Source organism: Ascaphus truei, chromosome 7 (genome assembly GCF_040206685.1).
Source record: "Ascaphus truei isolate aAscTru1 chromosome 7, aAscTru1.hap1, whole genome shotgun sequence".
Classification (NCBI taxonomy): Eukaryota; Metazoa; Chordata; class Amphibia; order Anura; family Ascaphidae; genus Ascaphus; species Ascaphus truei.
Window position 1 is genome coordinate 111,063,563 of NC_134489.1, and position 23,034 is coordinate 111,086,596.

General features: G+C 54.3%; 1 protein-coding gene across 1 annotated transcript in view; it reads right to left on the bottom strand.

Moving 5' to 3' along the window:
* Positions 1-3,487: 3,487 nt before the first annotated feature.
* The window catches only part of MUC13 (mucin 13, cell surface associated), a 74,151-nt gene continuing 54,604 nt past the window's right edge, over positions 3,488-23,034 (bottom strand). The window contains exons 7-12 of the mRNA XM_075609899.1: positions 20,491-20,628; positions 10,790-10,913; positions 8,870-8,907; positions 5,327-5,414; positions 4,352-4,559; positions 3,488-4,063 (exon numbers count right to left, since the gene is read on the bottom strand). Coding sequence (XP_075466014.1) covers positions 4,022-4,063; positions 4,352-4,559; positions 5,327-5,414; positions 8,870-8,907; positions 10,790-10,913; positions 20,491-20,628 — 638 coding nt within the window. The 3' untranslated portion in view covers positions 3,488-4,021. The remainder of the gene's footprint in view (positions 4,064-4,351; positions 4,560-5,326; positions 5,415-8,869; positions 8,908-10,789; positions 10,914-20,490; positions 20,629-23,034) is intronic.

Below are 23,034 nucleotides of genomic sequence, written 5' to 3' on the forward strand. Positions count from 1 at the left end.
ATTATATATCTGTTACAAAGCGCCCCGGCTGTGCTGTGCTGACAGGTTATTATATATCTGTTACAAAGCGCCCGGCTGTGCTGTGCTGACAGGTTATTATATATCTGTTACAAAGCGCCCCGGCTGTGCTGTGCTGACAGGTTATTATATATCTGTTACAAAGCGCCCGGCTGTGCTTGCTGACAGGTTATTATATATCTGTTACAAAGCGCCCGGCTGTGCTGTGCTGACAGGTTATTATATATCTGTTACAAAGCGCCCCAGCTGTGCTGTGCTGCCAGGTTATTATATATCTGTTACAAAGCGCCCGGCTGTGCTGTGCTGACAGGTTATTATATATCTGTTACAAAGCGCCCGGCTGTGCTGTGCTGACAGGTTATTATATATCTGTTACAAAGCGCCCGGCTGTGCTGTGCTGACAGGTTATTATATATCTGTTACAAAGCGCCCGGCTGTGCTGTGCTGACAGGTTATTATACTGTATATCTGTTACAAAGCGCCCCGGCTGTGCTGTGCTGACAGGTTATTATATATCTGTTACAAAGCGCCCCGGCTGTGCTGTGCTGACAGGTTATTATATATCTGTTACAAAGCGCCCGGCTGTGCTGTGCTGACAGGTTATTATATATCTGTTACAAAGCGCCCGGCTGTGCTGTGCTGACAGGTTATTATATATCTGTTACAAAGCGCCCCGGCTGTGCTGTGCTGACAGGTTATTATATATCTGTTACACAGCGCCCCGGCTGTGCTGTGCTGACAGGTTATTATATATCTGTTACAAAGCGCCCCGGCTGTGCTGTGCTGACAGGTTATTATATATCTGCTACAAAGCGCCCCGGCTGTGCTGTGCTGACAGGTTATTATATATCTGTTACAAAGCGCCCCGGCTGTGCTGTGCTGACAGGTTATTATATATCTGTTACAAAGCGCCCCGGCTGTGCTGTGCTGACAGGTTATTATATATCTGTTACAAAGCGCCCGGCTGTGCTGTGCTGACAGGTTATTATATATCTGTTACAAAGCGCCCGGCTGTGCTGTGCTGACAGGTTATTATATATCTGTTACAAAGCGCCCGGCTGTGCTGTGCTGACAGGTTATTATATATCTGTTACAAAGCGCCCCGGCTGTGCTGTGCTGACAGGTTATTATATATCTGTTACAAAGCGCCCGGCTGTGCTGTGCTGACAGGTTATTATATATCTGTTACAAAGCGCCCGGCTGTGCTGTGCTGACAGGTTATTATATATCTGTTACAAAGCGCCCGGCTGTGCTGTGCTGACAGGTTATTATATATCTGTTACAAAGCGCCCGGCTGTGCTGTGCTGACAGGTTATTATATATCTGTTACAAAGCGCCCCGGCTGTGCTGTGCTGACAGGTTATTATATATCTGTTACAAAGCGCCCCGGCTGTGCTGTGCTGACAGGTTATTATATATCTGTTACAAAGCGCCCCGGCTGTGCTGTGCTGACAGGTTATTATATATCTGTTACAAAGCGCCCCGGCTGTGCTGTGCTGACAGGTTATTATATATCTGTTACAAAGCGCCCGGCTGTGCTGTGCTGACAGGTTATTATATATCTGTTACAAAGCGCCCGGCTGTGCTGTACTGACAGGTTATTATATATCTGTTACAAAGCGCCCCGGCTGTGCTGTGCTGACAGGTTATTATATATCTGTTACAAAGCGCCCGGCTGTGCTGTGCTGACAGGTTATTATATATCTGCTACAAAGCGCCCCGGCTGTGCTGTGCTGACAGGTTATTATATATCTGTTACACAGCGCCCGGCTGTGCTGTGCTGACAGGTTATTATATATCTGTTACAAAGCGCCCCGGCTGTGCTGTGCTGACAGGTTATTATATATCTGCTACAAAGCGCCCCGGCTGTGCTGACAGGTTATTATATATCTGCTACAAAGCGCCCCGGCTGTGCTGTGCTGACAGGTTATTATATATCTGCTACAAAGCGCCTCGGCTGTGCTGTGCTGACAGGTTATTATATATCTGTTACAAAGCGCCCCGGCTGTGCTGTGCTGACAGGTTATTATATATCTGTTACAAAGCGCCCCGGCTGTGCTGTGCTGACAGGTTATTATATATCTGTTACAAAGTGCCCTGGCTGTGCTGTGCTGACAGGTTATTATATATCTGTTACAAAGTGCCCTGGCTGTGCTGTGCTGACAGGTTGATTAATGATGATGCAAGAATGGAAAAAGCAACAAGCATCAAATAGAAAAGGGGCATGAAGCCACGTGCGGGACCTGAGGCCACGTGCGGAGCCTGAGGCCACGTGCAGGGCCTGACACCACCACCGAAGACCTGTAATAACTTCCCTCTCCTGCGTACAGAGACGCGGCCCAACCTCTGGAATTTCAGACTACAAAAGGGCAGCCTCTCTGTTAGTTTTGTCTACCTACCTTCCCCTGCCACGGACTCTGCCACGGCAAATTAAGGACATCTTTCTTACAAGTTTTTAGTGAATAAAGTGATATGTTTGTGTGAACTAATGTGGTATATAATGTAATGATGACTGTATAATGTATGGGTGTGCAATCATGTATATCCGCACATACTGTACCTCAACAATGGCATTACTATGTAATTTATATTAATGTTCAATTAAAATAAATGAAGGTTGTCCTTCCATCCCCAGGGGGCGCTGCAGAGTCTAACTGTCCCAATAAGCAAGTTACTGATCGTCAGTAACTGGGTCTCACATTGTCACGGGATTAGTGCAATTACTGTCCGATGAACAGAACCGCGTGTGGGTTCCGATGAACAGAACCGCGTGTGGGTTTCCGATGGGCAGCACCGCAGTGTGGGTTCTAAGTGGCAGAACCGTGTGTGGGTTCCGAGGGGCAGAACCGTGTGTGGGTTCCGAGGGGCAGAACCGTGTGTGGGTTCCGAGGGGCAGAACCGCGTGTGGGTTCCGAGGGGCAGTACCGCAGTGTGGGTTCCGAGGGGCAGCACTGCAGTGTGGGTTCCAAGGGGCAGAACTGCGTGTGGGTTCCGATGGACAGCAACGCAGTGTGGGTTCCGGTGGGCAGCACCGCAGTGTGGGTTCTGATGGGCAGCACTGCAGTGTGGGTTCCGAGGGGCAGAACTGCGTGTGGGTTCCGAGGGGCAGAACCGTGTGTGGGCTCCGAGGGGCAGAACCGCGTGTGGGCTCCGAGGGGCAGAACCGCGTGTGGGCTCCGAGGGGCAGAACCGCCTGTGGGCTCCGAGGAGCAGAACCACGTGTGGGCTCCGAGGGGCAGAACCGCGTGTGGGCTCCGAGGGGCAGAACCGCGTGTGGGCTCCGAGGGGCAGAACCGCGTGTGGGCTCCGAGGGGCAGAACCGCGTGTGGGCTCCGAGGGGCAGAACCGCGTGTGGGCTCCGAGGGGCAGAACAGGAAATAGATTTAAAGTGAAGGGGAAGAAATGTGAGCAGATGATTGCGATGAATAAGTAATGACGCACGGAACAGAATCGTACATAACACCGTCAGTATAAATAATCAGACCTTAAGGTGGGAATGTCAAGCAGCACATCTCTGGCTCCATTTTGAAGCTGAGGTGCTGCTTCCCACCTCCATCTTTAAACAATCCCAAGCTTTATTAGAAGATGTTTAATAAATCAATCTCATTATGAAGATTAATCCCTTTTAAAATAAATTCGTAAAAAAATCTTATCTAAAGCAGGTTTTATGCATCAAGAATATCTTTGTGCAACAGCTCTCCAGCACTGATTCCCCCGCTCCGTTACAATGCTGGCCTATGAAGTGGGAGGTTCCAGTCTGAGACCCACTAAATACTTGTGGCCTCAGACAAGGCACTTGGGGACATATTTAATAGTAGTGCTAAGACAGCTTACAGCCAAGTCACTTACATTGAAGAGGTATTGTTCCTGCCACTATGTGCAGAGCTGCTGCTATACAAGGATAACATTATTATCCCTACTATTGTGCTCTCTGCATTCAGACTGATAGACAATCACACACCGAAATAAGGCTTTGGGTTTCTCGTGTTCTGGGTTCTCGGGCTCAGAACTTTCTGTCCTTCCTTGACATTTCATACCAGAGATCCTAAAGCAGAGAAAGGGGGGAAATATTATTAGAATTATTATTATTAATGTTATTAGAATTATTATTAATATTATTATTATAATTATTAATATTAGAAATATTATTAGAATTATTAATATTATTATTAGAATTATTATGAATATTATTATTAGAAATATTATTAGAATTATTATTATTAATATTATTATTAATGTTATAATTAGAATTATTATTAGAATTGGAACATTAGAAGCGTTGGAAGAAGGTGTCCGGACGTTCGTGAATGTTCCCCGACCCATCAGAACGTACCTCGTCGTAGTCTCGGCTGGGAGTGGGTCTTGCATACGTCTCTGGGTTTTCATATGGGGAGGAAGCCCTGTTGACCTGACCTTGGTTGGATTTGGGCTGTACGCTGGGGAACAGGCCCCCAATTGCCGGGCTGCTGCTGCCAAGGGACTCTTTGTCATTCTTATTTATTAACTGGGTCCTCTCATTGTCGCTCCTGTGTCTTCGTGACCTGCATTTCGTTGGACAGAACAAAAACAAGAACATGAAATCAGCAATCCCTCCAAGTATTTTATTTACCTTGAACCAGAGTGTCCCCCGGACCTGAACCCCAGCACCCAAATCGGGACCCCTCCATTGCTGGGATATTCCATTCTGTACTTTTGCCAGTACTTACAGGGAAAAACAAAAATGGCAGCGGGGTCACCCAATCAGAAGCCGCAATGTCACCTCACAATGATGTCATAGCTTTCTGTTCAGGAGTGAGGCTGTCCACGGAGGCCATATTGTTTTCCCTGAATTAAATATCTCAGGAACTGGGCCGTGCCTGGAGGTGAAAGTGCTGCAGCTCAGCAAAAAATCCTATTTGTATGTGTATCTTTATATAGCGCCCACAGTGTACGCGGCGCGGTACAAAGACAATACGGTACAGGGAATTATAATACAATAAGCGCATCAGAGTCTGACAATAGGAAATTAAATCCCTGCCCCGGAGAGCTTACACTCTATTGATAACATTGTGGGAAGGCACTATAATAATAATAATAATAATATTTTGGGGGAGGTAATTTCAACCTGTTGATTGTTACTAGCTGTAGTTAGCACTGGAGTGTGTGTTTACGTTGCATATGATCATTCTTTGTATTGTATGTTGGTTATATTAGTTATATTACGAATACCGTACAATACATGCAAGAAAACTCGAGTCTGTTATTGCTTGTTAAGTAACATGTCACAAGGAAGTATTTTTAGATTCCAGTTGGTTACTAAGTTACTCACCTGAGAGTAACACCGATAATTGCTCCAATTAAACAGATAATGAGGGCTCCCCCCAGAGATCCGATGATCACCAGAATTAGCAGGGAGTCTGCAAAGAAAGATAAAGGTTTCTATTGAATGTATCCCTGACAGCAAAGCAAAAAACACATTGTTACATGGCCCCCCAATACATGGCCCCCCAATACATGGCCCCCCAATACATGTGGCTGAAGTCCGGCGCGACAAGTTCAGCTTCTGTATTCTGTTATTATTTCCATAGGCTCCGGGAAAGATGGATGCAACTTAGGACCAGGTTCACTAAGCTATGTTAAGCCTGGCAGTATAAACAACAGACATTAGGGAAAATGAGATGCAAAGTACATGAGCCACCAGCATACGAACCCCCTACTCCCCAAAAAATAACCTTACATTATTTAAGTCACACCTAAGCCTGGCGTACTCCCATCCAGACCCCGAAATAGGGTAAAGGCCCTATCCCAGTGTCCGGGGGGAATAACGGCAGGTTTAGGTATGGCTTAAATAACGTAGCGCTATTTCCTTCTCTCCTCCATGTCATAGAGCAGGGGAGCGCAAACTTTTTGTGCTGCGCCCCCCTGTCTCTCTGCCCCTGGCTCTCACGCCCCCCCCACCTACCTTCATCCGCGTCAGATGACGCTGCGTGGGACGTCAGGTCACATGGTGAGACGCCGCGATGCCATGGCGACGCAACACAGACGGATGAATCCCGGTAAGTAAACAGTTGCAGGGGCCTCACGCGATCCCCCGGCATTTAATTTAAATGCCTGGGGGAAGAGCGCGGGGCCTCTGCAACTGCCCGTGCCCCCCCCAACCCCAGCACAATCTCCCGCCCCCCTGGGGGTCACGCCCCCACTTTGCGCACCGCTGTCCTAAAGTAACGCCAAGATTGATATAATGTCACCGTATCCTGAAATAACCCAATGGTGTAATATATAATATAATAATGAGCTGTGCAGTTGCTTTGTTTTGTGAGTAAAACATTAAACTCGGGGCAAATCATTTCCGTTCCTGATTTATTTTTATTTTTTTATTTTATTTATAAAATATTTTACCAGGAAGTAATACATTGAGAGTTACGGCTTGTTTTCAAGTATGTCCTGGGCACAGAGTTATGATAACAAATAATACATGGTTACAAATACAGTTAAATACAGTACATGAACAGGGTATACATTATATACAAGACATTGCATGCACAGTAAGAGATAATATATATTATAGGCGCATGTAACAGTTACAGGTAATATATATTATGGGCGTATGTAACAGTTACAGATAATATATATTATAGGCGTATGTAACAGTTACAGATAATATATATTATAGGCGCATGTAACAGTTACAGATAATATATATTATAGGCGTATGTAAGTTACAGATAATATATATTATAGGCGTATGTAAGTTACAGATAATATATATTATAGGCGAATGTAAGTTACAGACCAGATTAAAATGTGAGACAGCCTTAGTTTTGAAAGAACTTAGACTGGTGGTGGCTGTGAGAGTCTCCGTTAGGTTGTTCCAGTTTTGGGGTGCACGGTAAGAGAAGGAGGAACGGCCGGATACTTGGTTGAGCCATGGGACCATTTAACTAAAGGGACACTATTTCTAGGGTGACCAGATGTCCCGGTTTAGCCGGGACAGTCCCGGTTTTTAATGTCTGTCCCGGCTGCCCGGCATTCTTTAAAATGTCCCGTTTTTTTTGTGGCACAGCATAGAGAGAAAGACACAGCATAGAGAGACAGCATAGAGAGAGAGAGAGAGAGAGCATGGGGAAAACAAGAGACAGGATAGAGAGAGACACACAGCATAGAGAGAGAGAGACAGAATGGGGAGAGAGAGACACACAGCATGGGGAGAGAGAAACACAGCATGGGGAGAGAGACACATCATGGGGAGAGAGAGACACATCATGGGGAGAGAGAGACACAGCATGGGGAGAGAGAGACACAGCATGGGGAGAGAGAGACACAGCATGGGGAGAGAGAGACACAGCATGAGGAGAGAGAGACACAGAATGGGGAGAGAGAGACACAGAATGGGGAGAGAGAGACAGAATGGGGGGAGAGAGACACAGAATGGGGGGAGAGAGACACAGAATGGGGGGAGAGTCAGAATGGGGGGAGAGACACAGAATGGGGGAGAGAAACAGAATGGGGGGGAGACAGCACGGAGAGAGAGAGAGACACAACATGGAGAGAGAGAGACACAACATGGAGAGAGAGACACAACATGGAGAGAGAGAGACAGCATGGAGAGAGAGAGACAGCATTGAGAGAGAGACTGCATGGAGCGAGAGAGAGAAAGAAAGACACAGCATGGAGAGAGTGTAAGACAGCATGGAGGGAGAGAGTGAGCGCATAGAGAGAGACAGCATGGAGAGAGAGAGACACACAGCATGGGTAGAGAGACTCAGCATGGGGAGAGAGGCAGACAGAGAATGGGGGGCGGAGAGACACAGAGAGAATGGGGGTTGGGACAGGCACAGAGAATGGGAGGGAGAGACACACAGAATGGGAGGGAGGGAGAGACACACAGAGAATGGGAGGGAGAAACACACAGAGAATGGGAGGGAGGGAGAGACACACAGAGAATGGGAGGGAGGGAGAGACACACAGAGAATGGGAGGGAGGGAGAGACACACAGAATGGGAGGGAGGGAGAGACACACAGAGAATGGAAGGGAGGGAGAGACACACAGAGAATGGGAGGGAGGGAGAGACACACAGAGAATGGGAGGGAGGGAGAGACACACAGAGAATGGGAGGGAGGGAGAGACACAGAGAATGAGAGGGAGGGAGAGACACAGAAAATGGGAGGGAGAGACACACAGAATGGGGAGAGAGACACAGAATGGGAAGAGACACACAGAATGGGAAGAGACACACAGAATGAGAAGAGAGACAGAGAATGGGGAGAGAGACAGAGAATGGGAATAGACAGAATGGTAAGGGTGTAACGAGAATGAAGGGATGGGGGAGAGAGAATGGAGGGATGGGGGGGGGAGAAAGAGAATGGAGGGATGGGGGAGAGAGAATGGAGGAATGGGGGGAGAGAGAATGGAGGGATGGGAGGAGAGATAATGGAGAGATGGGGGGAGAGAATGGAGGGATGGGGGGGAGAGAGAGAATGGGGTGTGTGTGTGAGAGAGAGAGAAGGGGCGCAGTTGGTGATGTAATTTGTTTTATAAATATATTTTTAATGTGTCCCGGTTTTTACTTTTGTAAGTCTGATCACCCTATTTCCCTGTATTGAATGGAGATTAATGGGTCTGGGCCTTCCTGTGTGTGATATGTTTATTGCTCAGGAGACGTTGAGCTGAAGCAGCCGAGACTTTTCTTCTCTGAGGATTGGGAAAATAAATATTCCAGGCCTTCTAAATGGGGAGGTGGGGGTACTCGGCACCATTGTGGTCACCGCCTCTTCTCACCAGGCAAACATTGTTACACTGCTGCAGATATGGAGATTAGGTTTGTGTGGATGAGGTTATGAATGTAATAAAATAAAGATAAAAGATACTTACTGTCCCCACAGTCTTGTCCTGAATATCCATACGAACATCTGATGAATAACAAGAGGAACAAAATCAGCAGTTAAATCTTTCTGTGCTAGAGAGATACAATGTATTCCATGCAGGCGGCAAAGATGAGCTTAGTGTGACGGGAGGGGGTAACCAGGCTATCTAATAAAGGTTAAGCCCCCTGGTTACCCCTGAACCCGTGGGGTTCCTGGTACCTCCATAAGCAGGGACCAGGGATAATACATGCTGGAAAATAAAGTGACCCTGTTTTTTCCTATTTCATGTTCCCTTAGCCCTAGAACTGTGACATTTCTTGTGTGTCAGTTTTAGGGGGGATATTTGGGTGGAAATACAATTATTTTGGTTGCAGGAGTTGGGGGGCCAAAGTTGCTGGTTGTTGTTTAATTCTCCCCGGCAAGCAGGCATGATTTGCCGGTACGCTGGGTGAATTACACCGGGGCTTCCCTGTGTCCCCCAGACTCCTGGATTTCGAGCCCAAATATCACCAAGTTATTTCCCTTATAAGTATAAGGTCCCCCAAAGTATATTCTGTAATGAAGTGTACTTTATATCGTGTTTTGCGTTTAATATAAGGCTCTATACAGACAGCCCGGGCATATGGTTAAGATGCCCGCTAGTTTGCATAGAATCCATAGTTCAAAGATGAGAGGATGTCCAGAGGGGGGAGAACCATTTGGTGAGCAAGATATCTGGAGTAGAAAGCCCTTTGTTTTACGTAGACTCAGGGGAGCTAGGACCCTAGGCGATATGGGGCTAGCCACGAAAACAGTTCCTGGAGTTCAAATTCATAAGCACGATTTCTATTAGCAAATTCTTAATTCTTCCCTCCTATGATTGAATGCACAATCACAATCCGGGCACTAATTGGCTGTCAGCCCCCTCAGTGTATTAGATATTGGGCAAGCCCTATATAAGGGAGTGCAGTGTAGCAGATAACTCTCTTTTCCTGTTGGAGATTTGAAGACAAGCAGCTGCTGGCGGGCTTCTCAAAGCTGCTTCTGAAGTGAAAGAGCTATTCACACAGGGAGCATGGAGAGGCCCAGGCAGCAGGCTGGCTTTCGGTCTAGGATGTCCAGGAAAAGGGTCCTATCAAGGTAAGCCTTTGATGAAGCAGGTGCCTTGCAGGTAGGAAAGTCTAGTCCTCAAACCCCAGACCCCAGTAAGTGTGTAAATTCTTTGTATTTTGTATTTCTGTGTGTTTCCGAGGTCTTATCTGAATAAACTTCATTTTATTTCACTGCCTTTGTTTTGCCTATTGACCGATCCCTTAAATATAAATGTGTTAAAAGTTCTGGGCTACCGTGACACTCAGTAATACACATCACAAAAGTGTCCTTGCCATTGAAGCGGGAGAAACCAGTGTGAGACTCAATGCCAGCGCCCTGCGGCCTTGCCATTAAAGCGGGAGAAACCAGTGTGAGACTCAATGCCAGCCCCTGCAGCCTTGCCATTGAAGCGGGAGAAACCAGTGTGAGACTCAATGCCAGCCCCTGCAGCCTTGCCATTGAAGCGGGAGAAACCAGTGTGAGACTCAATGCCAGCCCCTGCGGTCTTGCCATTAAAGCGGGAGAAACCAGTGTGAGACTCAATGCCAGCCCCTGCGGCCTTGCCATTAAAGCGGGAGAAACCAGTGTGAGACTCAATGCCAGTGCCCCTGCGGCCTTGCCATTGAAGTGGAATGGCCATGGAAGGCCCCGCCTGCTCTCAGACACTGACAGGCTGCTTGTGTAACATTGCATGACAGATTATCACTGAACGCCGGTGGCTTCTTGTGTTTCCATATATATGAGTGTCCCCACGGGATGTCACCTCACCCCACACAAAAACAAAACAAAACCCACTCACAAAAGCAGCCGTGAGTGTTAATTGAAATGTCTATAATCCGAGGGTAAAAATACTTACTTAGTACATTTATTAGCACTTTTTTCGCGTTGATAACCTGGCAAGCATTCACAGACGAGCTGCGGTTTGTCAGGTTTCTGGACACAATGCTCGAATTCAGTAATAAGACACCTGGACTCGCACGCTGTAACACAAGGACAAGAAAATCACCAAACGTTTAACCCTGGTTCATACAAGTGTTTAAAGACACTCCCAGCCCCAGTAAAATCCTGCTTCCGGAGATATCCCCGTTGAACGCCGGTAGCAGCTCCTCTTGGCTAGCAGGGCTCACGTAATGGCGGCGTTTCAAAGCTCCCGCGCCCTGCGGGCCAATAGGAAGCTGTGACGTCATCAGGTTCCGCTTTCTATTGGCCAGCGTGACGCGGGAGCTTTAAACTGTCGCGAGATACCGGCGCCCCCTTTGCAGCTCTGTGTCTTGGGAAGCAGTGGGTCCCGAAGCTGAAATTAATGGGGGTTCAGCTACGGAGACCCCGTTTCAAACCTATGCTGAAAAATGGTGAGAATTGCTCCTTTAAGTGTTTTTTACATAAATATTTATCTATGTAAAGGAAGAGGTGTTGAAGTCCTGAAAATGGCGTGCTGGGTGCTGGGTGCTGGGTGCTGAAGCCAGAATGTCCGTAGAAAGCCTCTTTCCTTATTCAGTTTAAAGAATTGATATCAGGAGATGGGAATGGCTTATTATACCAGCACCAAATGAAGGTGCAATGCTGAATGCCACGACACGTATCCCTATTGTTTCTGCGTGTAGCTGATAACAACACGCAGGTGAGCACATCTTACAGGCGGTGACTGGGATAAGGTAGGAATGTATAAGGCTTTATTATAGGGCATTATAGTTGGTGCACACTTCTGTGGGAAAAAAACATGCCCCAAGCAGAGAAGGGCCCCAGCAGGTCCCCGGAGGTCAGGGCCCTAGCAAGTCCCCGGAGGTCAGGGCCCCAGCAGGTCCCCGGAGGTCAGGGCCCCAGCAGGTCCCCGGAGGTCAGGGCCCCAGCAGGTCCCCGGAGGTCAGGGCCCCAGCCGGCCCCCGGAGGTCAGGGCTCCAGCAGGTCCCCGGAGGTCAGGGCCCCAGCCGGCCCCCTGAGGTCAGGGCCCCAGCAGGTCCCCGGAGGTCAGGGCCCCAGCAGGCCCCCGGAGGTCAGGGCTCCAGCAGGTCCCCGGAGGTCAGGGCCCCAGCAGGCCCCCGGAGGTCAGGGCCCCAGCTGGCCCCCGAAGGTCAGGGCCCCAGCAGGTCCCCAGAGGTCAGGGCCCCAGCAGGCCCTCGGAGGTCAGGGCCCCAGCCGGCCCCCGGAGGTCAGGGCCCCAGCCGGCCCCCCGGAGGTCAGGGCCCCAGCAGGCCCCAGGAGGTCAGGGCCACAGCAGGCCCCAGGAGGTCAGGGCCCCAGCAGGCCCCAGGAGGTCAGGGCCCCAGCCGGCCCCCGGAGGTCAGGGCCCCAGCAGGTCCCCGGAGGTCAGGGCCCCAGCAGGTCCCCGGAGTTCAGGGCCCCAGCAGGTCCCCAGAGGTCAGGGCCCCAGCAGGTCCCCGGAGGTCAGGGCCCCAGCAGGTCCCCGGAGGTCAGGGCTCCAGCAGGCCCCCGGAGGTCAGGGCCCCAGCAGGTCCCCGGAGGTCAGGGCCCTAGCAGGTCCCCGGAGGTCAGGGCCCCAGCAGGTCCCCGGAGGTCAGGGCTCCAGCAGGTCCCCGGAGGTCAGGGCCCCAGCCGGCCCCCGGAGGTCAGGGCTCCAGCAGGTCCCCGGAGGTCAGGGCCCCAGCCGGCCCCCTGAGGTCAGGGCTCCAGCAGGCCCCCGGAGGTCAGGGCCCCAGCCGGCCCCCTGAGGTCAGGGCCCCAGCAGGTCCCCGGAGGTCAGGGCCCCAGCAGGTCCCCGGAGGTCAGGGCCCCAGCCGGCCCCCGGAGGTCAGGGCTCCAGCAGGTCCCCGGAGGTCAGGGCCCCAGCCGGCCCCCTGAGGTCAGGGCCCCAGCAGGTCCCCGGAGGTCAGGGCCCCAGCAGGCCCCCGGAGGTCAGGGCTCCAGCAGGTCCCCGGAGGTCAGGGCCCCAGCAGGCCCCCGGAGGTCAGGGCCCCAGCTGGCCCCCGAAGGTCAGGGCCCCAGAGGTCAGGGCCCCAGCAGGCCCTCGGAGGTCAGGGCCCCAGCCGGCCCCCGGAGGTCAGGGCCCCAGCCGGCCCCCCGGAGGTCAGGGCCCCAGCAGGCCCCAGGAGGTCAGGGCCACAGCAGGCCCCAGGAGGTCAGGGCCCCAGCAGGCCCCAGGAGGTCAGGGCCCCAGCCAGCCCCCGGAGGTCAGGGCCCCAGCAGGTCCCCGGAGGTCAGGGCCCCAGCAGGTCCCCGGAGTTCAGGGCCCCAGCAGGTCCCCAGAGGTCAGGGCCCCAGCAGGTCCCCGGAGGTCAGGGCCCCAGCAGGTCCCCGGAGGTCAGGGCTCCAGCAGGCCCCCGGAGGTCAGGGCCCCAGCAGGTCCCCGGAGGTCAGGGCCCTAGCAGGTCCCCGGAGGTCAGGGCCCCAGCAGGCCCCCGGAGGTCAGGGCCCCAGCAGGTCCCCGGAGGTCTGGGCCCCAGCCGGCCCCCGGAGGTCAGGGCCCCAGCCAGCCCCCGGAGGTCAGGGCTCCAGCAGGTCCCCGGAGGTCAGGGCCCCAGCAGGCCCCTGGAGGTCAGGGCCCCAGCAGGCCCCCGGAGGTCAGGGCCCCAGCCGGCCCCCGGAGGTCAGGGCCCTAGCAAGTCCCCGGAGGTCAGGGCCCCAGCAGGCCCCAGGAGGTCAGGGCCCCAGCAGGTCCCCGGAGGTCAGGGCCCCAGCAGGCCCCCGGAGGTCAGGGCCCCAGCAGGCCCCAGGAGGTCAGGACCCCAGCAGGCCCCCGGAGGTCAGGGCCCCAGCAGGCCCCAGGAGGTCAGGGCCCCAGCAGGCCCCAGGAGGTCAGGGCCCCAGCAGGCCCCTGGAGGTCAGGACCCCAGCAGGCCCCCGGAGGTCAGGGCCCCAGCAGGCCCCTGGAGGTGGTTGGTATGCTCCGAGGTGGTGCCACGGCTGGTTTGGGGGTGCTAATCTTTACCGGGAGGGAGTTCACCGGGTCAGAGTAGTTGGGATTCTTCTCTGTAGGATCTTTTGATGGAGTTTGCACGCTTGTTGGCAGCAGCGAGGCAAATTTGAGGGTTCAAATGGCCTCGGCGTTGGAGGAGGGCGGGCTGGTCAGTTTTGCCCTGGTGGTTAATTTTTTTTAATGGGAGGAGTTCAAAGGATACACACCTGGGTCAGATCACTGGGTCATGTAGCGGCGGTGAGTGTAACCAGGTCACTGGGTCATGTAGCGGAGGTGAGTGTAACCAGGTCACTGGGTCATGCAGCGGCGGTGACTGTAACCAGGTCACTGGGTCATGCAGCGGCGGTGACTGTAACCAGGTTACTGGGTCATGCAGCGGCGGTGAGTGTAACCAGGTCACTGGGTCATGCAGCGGCGGTGAGTGTAACCAGGTCACTGCGTCATGCAGCGGTGGTGAGTGTAACCAGGTCACTGGGTCATGCAGCGGCGGTGAGTGTAACCAGGTCACTGGGTCATGCAGCGGCGGTGACTGTAACCAGGTCACTGCGTCATGCAGCGGCGGTGAGTGTAACCAGGTCACTGGGTCATGCAGCGGCGGTGACTGTAACCAGGTCACTGGGTCATGTAGCGGAGGTGAGTGTAACCAGGTCACTGGGTCATGCAGCGGCGGTGACTGTAACCAGGTCACTGGGTCATGCAGCGGCGGTGACTGTAACCAGGTCACTGGGTCATGCAGCGGCGGTGACTGTAACCAGGTCACTGGGTCATGCAGCGGGGGTGAGTGTAACCAGGTCACTGGGTCATGCAGCGGCGGTGACTGTAACCAGGTCACTGGGTCATGTAGCGGAGGTGAGTGTAACCAGGTCACTGGGTCATGCAGCGGCGGTGACTGTAACCAGGTCATGGGGTCATGTAGCGGCGGTGAGTGTAACCAGGTCACTGGGTCATGCAGCGGCGGTGACTGTAACAAGGTCACTGGGTCATGCAGCGGCGGTGACTGTAACCAGGTCACTGGGTCATGCAGCGGCGGTGACTGTAACCAGGTCACTGGGTCATGCAGCGGGGGTGACTGTAACCAGGTCATGGGGTCATGTAGCGGGGGTGACTGTAACCAGGTCACTGGGTCATGTAGCGGCGGTGACTGTAACCAGGTCACTGGGTCATGTAGCGGAGGTGAGTGTAACCAGGTCACTGGGTCATGCAGCGGCGGTGACTGTAACTGGGTCACTGGGTCATGCAGCGGCGGTGACTGTAACCAGGTCACTGGGTCATGTAGTGGCGGTGACTGTAACCAGGTCACTGGGTCATGCAGCGGCGGTGACTGTAACCAGGTCACTGGGTCATGCAGCGGCGGTGAGTGTAATCAGGTCACTGGGTCATTCAGCAGCGGTGACTGTAACCAGGTCACTGGGTCATTCAGCGGCGGTGAGTGTAACCAGGTCACTGGGTCATGCAGCGGCGGTGACTGTAACCAGGTCAATTGTTCATGCAGCGGCGGTGAGTGTAACCAGGTCACTGGGTCATGCAGCGGCGGTGACTGTAACCAGGTCACTGGGTCATGTAGTGGCGGTGACTGTAACCAGGTCACTGGGTCATGCAGCGGCGGTGACTGTAACCAGGTCACTGGGTCATGCAGCGGCGGTGAGTGTAATCAGGTCACTGGGTCATTCAGCAGCGGTGACTGTAACCAGGTCACTGGGTCATTCAGCGGCGGTGAGTGTAACCAGGTCACTGGGTCATGTAGTGGCGGTGACTGTAACCAGGTCACTGGGTCATTCAGCAGCGGTGACTGTAACCAGGTCACTGGGTCATTCAGCGGCGGTGAGTGTAATCAGGTCACTGGGTCATTCAGCAGCGGTGACTGTAACCAGGTCACTGGGTCATTCAGCGGCGGTGAGTGTAACCAGGTCACTGGGTCATGCAGCGGCGGTGACTGTAACCAGGTCACTGGGTCATGTAGTGGCGGTGACTGTAACCAGGTCACTGGGTCATGCAGCGGCGGTGAGTGTAACCAGGTCACTGGGTCATGCAGCGGCGGTGAGTGTAACCAGGTCACTGGGTCATGCAGCGGCGGTGACTGTAACCAGGTCACTGGGTCATGCAGCGGCGGTGACTGTAACCAGGTCACTGCGTCATGCAGCGGCGGTGAGTGTGGGGTTCAACGAAACTACACTACAGAAGAAAGGGGTTCCCTATCGCAGGGCGTGAGGAAGAGTTTCTGGAAGGGTCTGCTGGCAGTGTCAGGGAGGCAGTTTCCTGAGCAGAGAGTTGAGCTGCTACAAGTCTCCTAGTGTGGGGGATTGGGTTCCAAAGTCTCCAAGTACTAAAAACCTGTCCTGTTGCTGCTACCAGTTTGCTGCAATAAACAGTTAAAAGTTCCTGGCGCCCTTTCCAGTTCGTTTATCCAACTCCTTGTTAAGAGCCTGCACGGATCCACCAGCACCCTGACATAGGGTGACCAGGCGTCCCGGTTTTGCCGGGACAGTACCGTTTTTTTCTGTGCTGTCCCGGATGCCAGTCTGTCCCGGCAATGTCCCGGTTTTTCTCCCTGGTTCCATTTGTTTTGTACTGTAGATGCGGTGCGCTGTGGCGGTGCGCGGCGGCGGCGAGGATGCGGCAGCCCGGCCGGTGACTATTTTTTTGAATTTCAGGGGGTTGGGCTTCTAATATGCCGGGCTGCAGGTGATTGGCTGGAGGATGCCGGGGACGGGGCTTTCTCCGCTTCCTCCCCCGATCCCTGCGGCCTGCGCGGGGACAGCCGTTGGCTGTTTGGCGCTTTCCCCCCCCCCTCTGCCTCTGTTCCTTGTGGCTGCTGCTGCCCGGGTGAGAGGTAGGCGCGGGGGGGAGCAGGGTTGGCGGGAGCGCTGATGGCTCAGGTAGGCGCGGGGGGGAGCAGGGTTGGCGGGAGCGCTGATGGCTGAGGTAGGCGCGGGGGGGGGAGCAGGGTTGGCGGGAGCGCTGATGGCTGAGGTAGGCGCGGGGGGGAGCAGGGTTGGCGGGAGCGCTGATGGCTGAGGTAGGCGCGGGGGGAGCAGGGTTGGCGGGAGCTCTGATGGCTGAGGTAGGCGCGGGGGGGAGCAGGGTTGGCGGGAGCGCTGATGGCTGAGGTAGGCGCGGGGGGGGAGCAGGGTTGGCGGGAGCGCTGATGGCTGAGGTAGGCGCGGGGGGGAGCAGGGTTGGCGGGAGCGCTGATGGCTGAGGTAGGCGCGGGGGGAGCAGGGTTGGCGGGAGCGCTGATGGCTGAGGTAGGCGCGGGGGGGGAGCAGGGTTGGCGGGAGCGCTGATGGCTGAGGTAGGCGCGGGGGGGGAGCAGGGTTGGCGGGAGCGCTGATGGCTGAGGTAGGCGCGGGGGGAGAGCAGGGTTGGCGGGAGCTCTGATGGCTGAGGTAGGCGCGGGGGGGAGCAGGGTTGGCGGGAGCGCTGATGGCTGAGGTAGGCGCGGGGGGGGAGCAGGGTTGGCGGGAGCGCTGATGGCTGAGGTAGGCGCGGGGGGGAGCAGGGTTGGCGGGAGCGCTGATGGCTGAGGTAGGCGCGGGGGGGGAGCAGGGTTGGCGGGAGCTCTGATGGCTGAGGTAGGCGCAGGGGGGAGCAGGGTTGGCGGGAGCGCTGATGGCTGAGGTAGGCGCGGGGGGGAGCAGGGTTGGCGGGAGCGCGGATGGCTGAGGTAGGCGCGGGGGGGAGCAGGGTTGGCGGGAGCACTGATGGCTGAGGTAGGCGCGGGGGGAGCAGGGTTGGCGGGAGCGCTGATGGCTGAGGTAGGCGCTGGGGGAGCAGGGTTGGCGGGAGCGCTGATGGCTGAGGTAGGCGCGGGGGGAGCAGGGTTGGCGGGAGCGCTGATGGCTGAGGTAGGCACGGGGAGGAGCAGGGTTGGCGGGAGCGCGGATGGCTGGAGGGGACAGTGCGCGGTTGCTGTTGGGGAACTCCCTGCTTCTGCCCAGGCGCGCGGCCTTATCCCCGATAGGTGGGAGAGAGCGGAGCCAGGTCTGGCGGGTTCTACCCCCGTCCGGTCCACGGGCTCGGCGAGCAGTGACTTCTGTCGCTGGTGGGCGGTGCATGGGGAGGCGGGGTGTATCTGTGTGTGTGTCAGGGGGTGTGTGTGTATCAGTGGGTGTGTGTGTGTGTGTGTATCAGTGTGTGTGTGTGTATCAGTGTGTGTGTGTGTATCAGTGTGTGTGTGTGTGTGTGTGTGTGTGTGTGTGTGTGTGTATCAGTGTGTGTGTGTGTGTGTGTGTGTGTGTGTGTATCAGTGTGTGTGTATCAGTGTGTGTGTGTGTGTATCAGTGTGTGTGTCAGTGTGTATGTGTGTATCAGTGGGTGTGTGTATCAGTGGGTGTGTGTATGTATCAGTGTGTGTGTGTGCGTGTATCGGTGGGTGTGTATCAGTGTGTGTGTGTGTGTGTGTGTGTGTGTGTGTGTGTTTGTGGATGTGTGGGTGTATCAGTGTGTGTGTATCGGTGTGTGGGGGTGTGGGGGTGTATCGGTGTGTGTGTGTGTGTGTGTGTATCGGTGTGTGTGTGTGTGTATCAGTGTGTGGGTGTGTGTGGGTGTATCGGTGTGTGTGTGTGTGTGTGTGTGTATCAGTGTGTGGGTGTGTGTGGGTGTATCAGTGTGTGTGTGTGTGTGTGTGTGGGTGTGTATCAGTGGGTGTATCAGTGGGTGTGTGTGTGTATCAGTGTGTGTGTGTGGGTGTGTGTGGGTGTGTGTGTGTTTGTGTATCAGTGGATGTGTCAGTGTGTGTGTGTGTGTATCAGTGGGTGTGTGTGTATCAGTGGGTGTGTGTGTATCAGTGTGTGTGTGTGTATCAGTGGGTGTGTGTATATCAGTGGGTGTGTGTATCAGTGGATGTGTGTGTGTGTCGGTGGGTGCGTGTGTGTGTCGGTGGGTGCGTGTGTGTCGGTGGGTGCGTGTGTGTGTCGGTGGGTGTGTGTGTCGGTGGGTGTGGGTGTGTGGGTGTCGGTGTGTGTGGGTGTGTGTCGGTGTGGGTGGGTGTGTGTGTGTGTATCAGTGGGTGGGTGTGGATGTGTGTGTGTGTGTCGGTGGGTGTGGGTGTGTGTCGGTGTGTGTGTGTGTGTGTGTGTCGGTGGGTGTGTGTGTGTGTCGGTGGGTGGGTGTGTGTGTCGATGGGTGTGTGTGTGTCGGTGTGTGTGGGTGTGTGTGTGTGTGTCGGTGGGTGTGGGTGTGTGTGTGTCGGGGGTGGGTGTGTGGGTGTCGGTGGGTGTGTGTGTGTCGGTTGGTGTGGGTGGGTGGGTGTCGGTGGGTGTGTGTGTGCGTGTCGGTGTGTGTGTGTGTCGGTGGGTGTGTGTGGGTGTCGGTGTGTGTGTGTGTGTCGGTGTGTGTGTGTGTGTGTCAGTGTGTGTGTCGGTGGGTGTGTGTGTCTCCCCCTCTGTGTCCCTCTCCCCCCCTCTGTGTCCCTCTCCCCCTCTCTGTGTCCCTCTCTCCCTCTCTGTGTCCCCCTCACCCTCTCTGTGTCCCCCTCACCCTCTCTGTGTCCCCCTCACCCTCTCTGTGTCCCCCTCACCCTCTCTGTGTCCCCCTCACCCCCTCTGTCTCCCTCACCCCCTCTGTCTCCCTTACCCCCTCTGTCTCCCTCACCCCCTCCGTCTCCCTCCCTGTCTCCCTCTCCCACCCTGTCTCCCTCTCCCACCCTGTCTCCCTCTCCCTCCCTGTCTCCCTCTCCCTCCCTGTCTCCCTCACCCTCCCTGTCTCCCTCACCCTCCCTGTCTCCCTCACCCTCCCTGTCTCCCTCACCCTCCCTGTCTCTCTCACCCTCCCTGTCTTATCTTAACTGCCGTATACCTACACCTAAGTAACCTATACTGCTTTCTTCCAGATCTGACTCAAGTTTCACGCGGGAGACATTGGAAGACAGGTAGGGAACACCTCCCCTCTGTATAGTACCTTGAGGGACTGCGGATCAGGTAAGATCCCAGGCGGGATTGCTGCTTTAGAAATTGTGAAGAGGGGGCATTCTGACACTGGTTAAGGGGTTCAGAATCATTCACATCTGGGTTTTTTTTTGTTCGAATAGTGTCATCCGACACACACACACACACACACACGTAACAAGGACTAATGGTAGTAAAGTATAAGTGTACTACAATAAATAAACTGTTATGTAAAAAAAAAAAATGTGTCCCGGTTTTTCATTTTCAAAATCTGGTCACCCTACCCTGACAGGACCAAGGAAACGGCTGAGCACCCATGCACCCATACGCAGTGTTCCACTTAAAGGGACAGTAGTATAATTGGGACCGTTCTGTTTTAATTTTGGAGAAGGAGCGGCTCAGTGAGTAAAGACACTGACTGGCACTGAGTGTGAAGCAGGGGAATCTGGTTCAATTCCTGGTGTTGGCTCCTTGTGACCTTGGCCAAGTGACTTTATCTCCCTGTGCCTCAGGCACCAAAAACATACAGATTGTAAGCTCCACGGGGCAGGGACCTGTGTCTGCAAAATGTCTCTGTAAAGCGCTACGTAAAACTAGCAGCGCTATACAAGAACATGCTATTATTATTATTTTGGTGTACTCCCTATCCTTTTATGTCTGGGGGATAGGGGTGTTACATTTAATAAAAGCCTGTGGCTATTTGTGCCGAACCAAGGTGTCTGTATTTATTTGGGTGGGCTAGGCAGGGCCGCAGACAGATTTCCTGGGGCCCGGGACCCCTGCCTCGTGGTTTGTTACCTCTGCAGGATGTGACCCCATTTGGACTTGGAAATGCATAGAAGCCGGCTTTGCATGTGCAGGTAGGCAGAGCAGCTGCAGTTTCCGTGCAATTAGTTGTTTCCTGATCGCAGTAAAAATTATCACAAATTGTTGCTTCTGTATTAAAAGAAAAGACAGTCATTTATATGCAGATCAATATGGACATAGAAAAAAGCCCTCTTCACTCATTCTGCGTTCTGCGCTCTGCGGCAGCTTTCTCCTGTCATACAGTGACAGGGGAGGTGATTGGATAGCAGGCACCAGCCAGGCACTGACTCCTCCCCCTAAAGTAATAAAGATGCGCGCAGTCTCAAAAGATCCCCTGGATTCACAATAGGTGGTCTCGCTCGGCAGCTCTCTCTCTCCCGTGATCAGCGGGGTAAATACGAAACATGCAAACAAAAAGAAAGCGCAAAAAGGGAAAAACACAATAAAGATAATAACCTTTATAGTAACCTTAAAAATGACATGCTACAAAACATTATATACAATAAGGGTTCACTTGAACTCACACCTCGCACACCTCGCACACCTCTCACACCTCGCACACCTCTCACACCTCTCACACCTCTCACCCCTCACACCCTCACACCTCTCACACTCTCACACCTCTCACACTCTCACACTCTCACCCCTCTCACACCCTCACACTCTCACACCTCTCTCACACTCACACCTCTCACACTCTCTCACACTCTCTCACACCTCTCACACTCTCACACCTCTCACACCTCTCACACTCTCACACCTCTCACACTCTCACACTCTCACACTCTCACACTCTCACACCTCGCACACCTCGCACACCTCTCACACTCGCACACCTCTCACACTCGCACACCTCTCACACCTCGCACACCTCTCACACCTCTCACACCTCTCACACTCTCACAACTCTCACACCTCTCACACTCACACTCTCACACCTCGCACACCTCTCACACCTCTCACACTCTCACACCTCTCACACCTCTCACACCTCTCACACCCACAGAGTACTACCCTGAATCAAAGCCCATAGGTCTAATGGTGTTAGAAAGTCCTGGGATACGGTCAGATGTTACCACAGCTTACATTGAGTGTAAACAGGGACCGCACTCCATGCAGAGTGAGGGAAGGAACCACCGCAGTCTCTCGAGCTCCCGTCGTCACGGTCGCTCTCAGCTGCGTGACGTCACGGAGCGGATCGTTGTTACGGCAATGTGCATTACGTGACGTCGCGCGGCCATGTTAACGGAATTTGGAGGGGAGGATTCAGCCAAAGGCAAGATAAATATATAATAAATAGATCTAAAAAAATGTTATCTCCACACACCCGCTGACCCACACAGAGCCACTGACCCACACACCCACACACGGAGCCACTGACCCACACACCCACACACGGAGCCACTGACCCACCCACACACGGAGCCACTGACCCACCCACACACGGGGCCACTGACTCACACACATGGGGCCACTGACTCACACACACGGGGCCACTGACTCACACACACGGGGCCACTGACACACACACGGGGCCACTGACCCCACACACACGGGGCCACTGACCCACACACACAGAACCACTGACCCACACACAGAGAGCCACTGACACACACACACACGGAGCCACTGACCCACCCACACACGGGGCCACTGACTCACACACATGGGGCCACTGACTCACACACACGGGGCCACTGACTCACACACACGGGGCCATTGACTCACACACACGGGGCCACTGATCCACACACACGGGGCCACTGACCCACACACACGGGACCACTGACCCACACACACGGGGCCACTGACCCACACACACACGGGGCCACTGACCCACACACACGGGGCCACTGACCCACACACACGGGGCCACTGAACCACAGACACGGGGCCACTGACCCACACACACAGAGCCACTGACCCCACACCCACACACACGGGGCCACTGACCCACACACACAGAACCACTGACCCACACACAGAGAGCCACTGACACACACACACAGAGCCACTGACCCACACACACACAGAGCCACTGGCCCACACACAGAGCCACTGACCCCCACACACACAGAGCCACTGACCCACACACACACACAGAGCCACTGACCCACACACACACACACACAGAGCCACTGACCCCCACACACAGAGCCACTAACCCCCACACACAGAGCCACTGACCCCCACACACAAAGCCACTGACCCCCACACACAGAGCCACTGACCCCCACACATAGAGCCACTGACCCCCACACAGAGCCACTGACCCCCACACACAGAGCCACTGCCCCCCCCCCCCCACACACACAGAGCCACTGCCCCCCACACACACAGAGCCACTGACCCCCACACACACAGAGCCACTGACCCCCCCCCACACACAGAGCCACTGACCCCCCCACACACACAGAGCCACTGACCCCCACACAAACACAGAGCCACTGACCCACACACACACACACAGAGCCACTGACCCACACACAGAGCCACTGACCCCCCCACACACAGAGAGCCACTGACCCCCACACA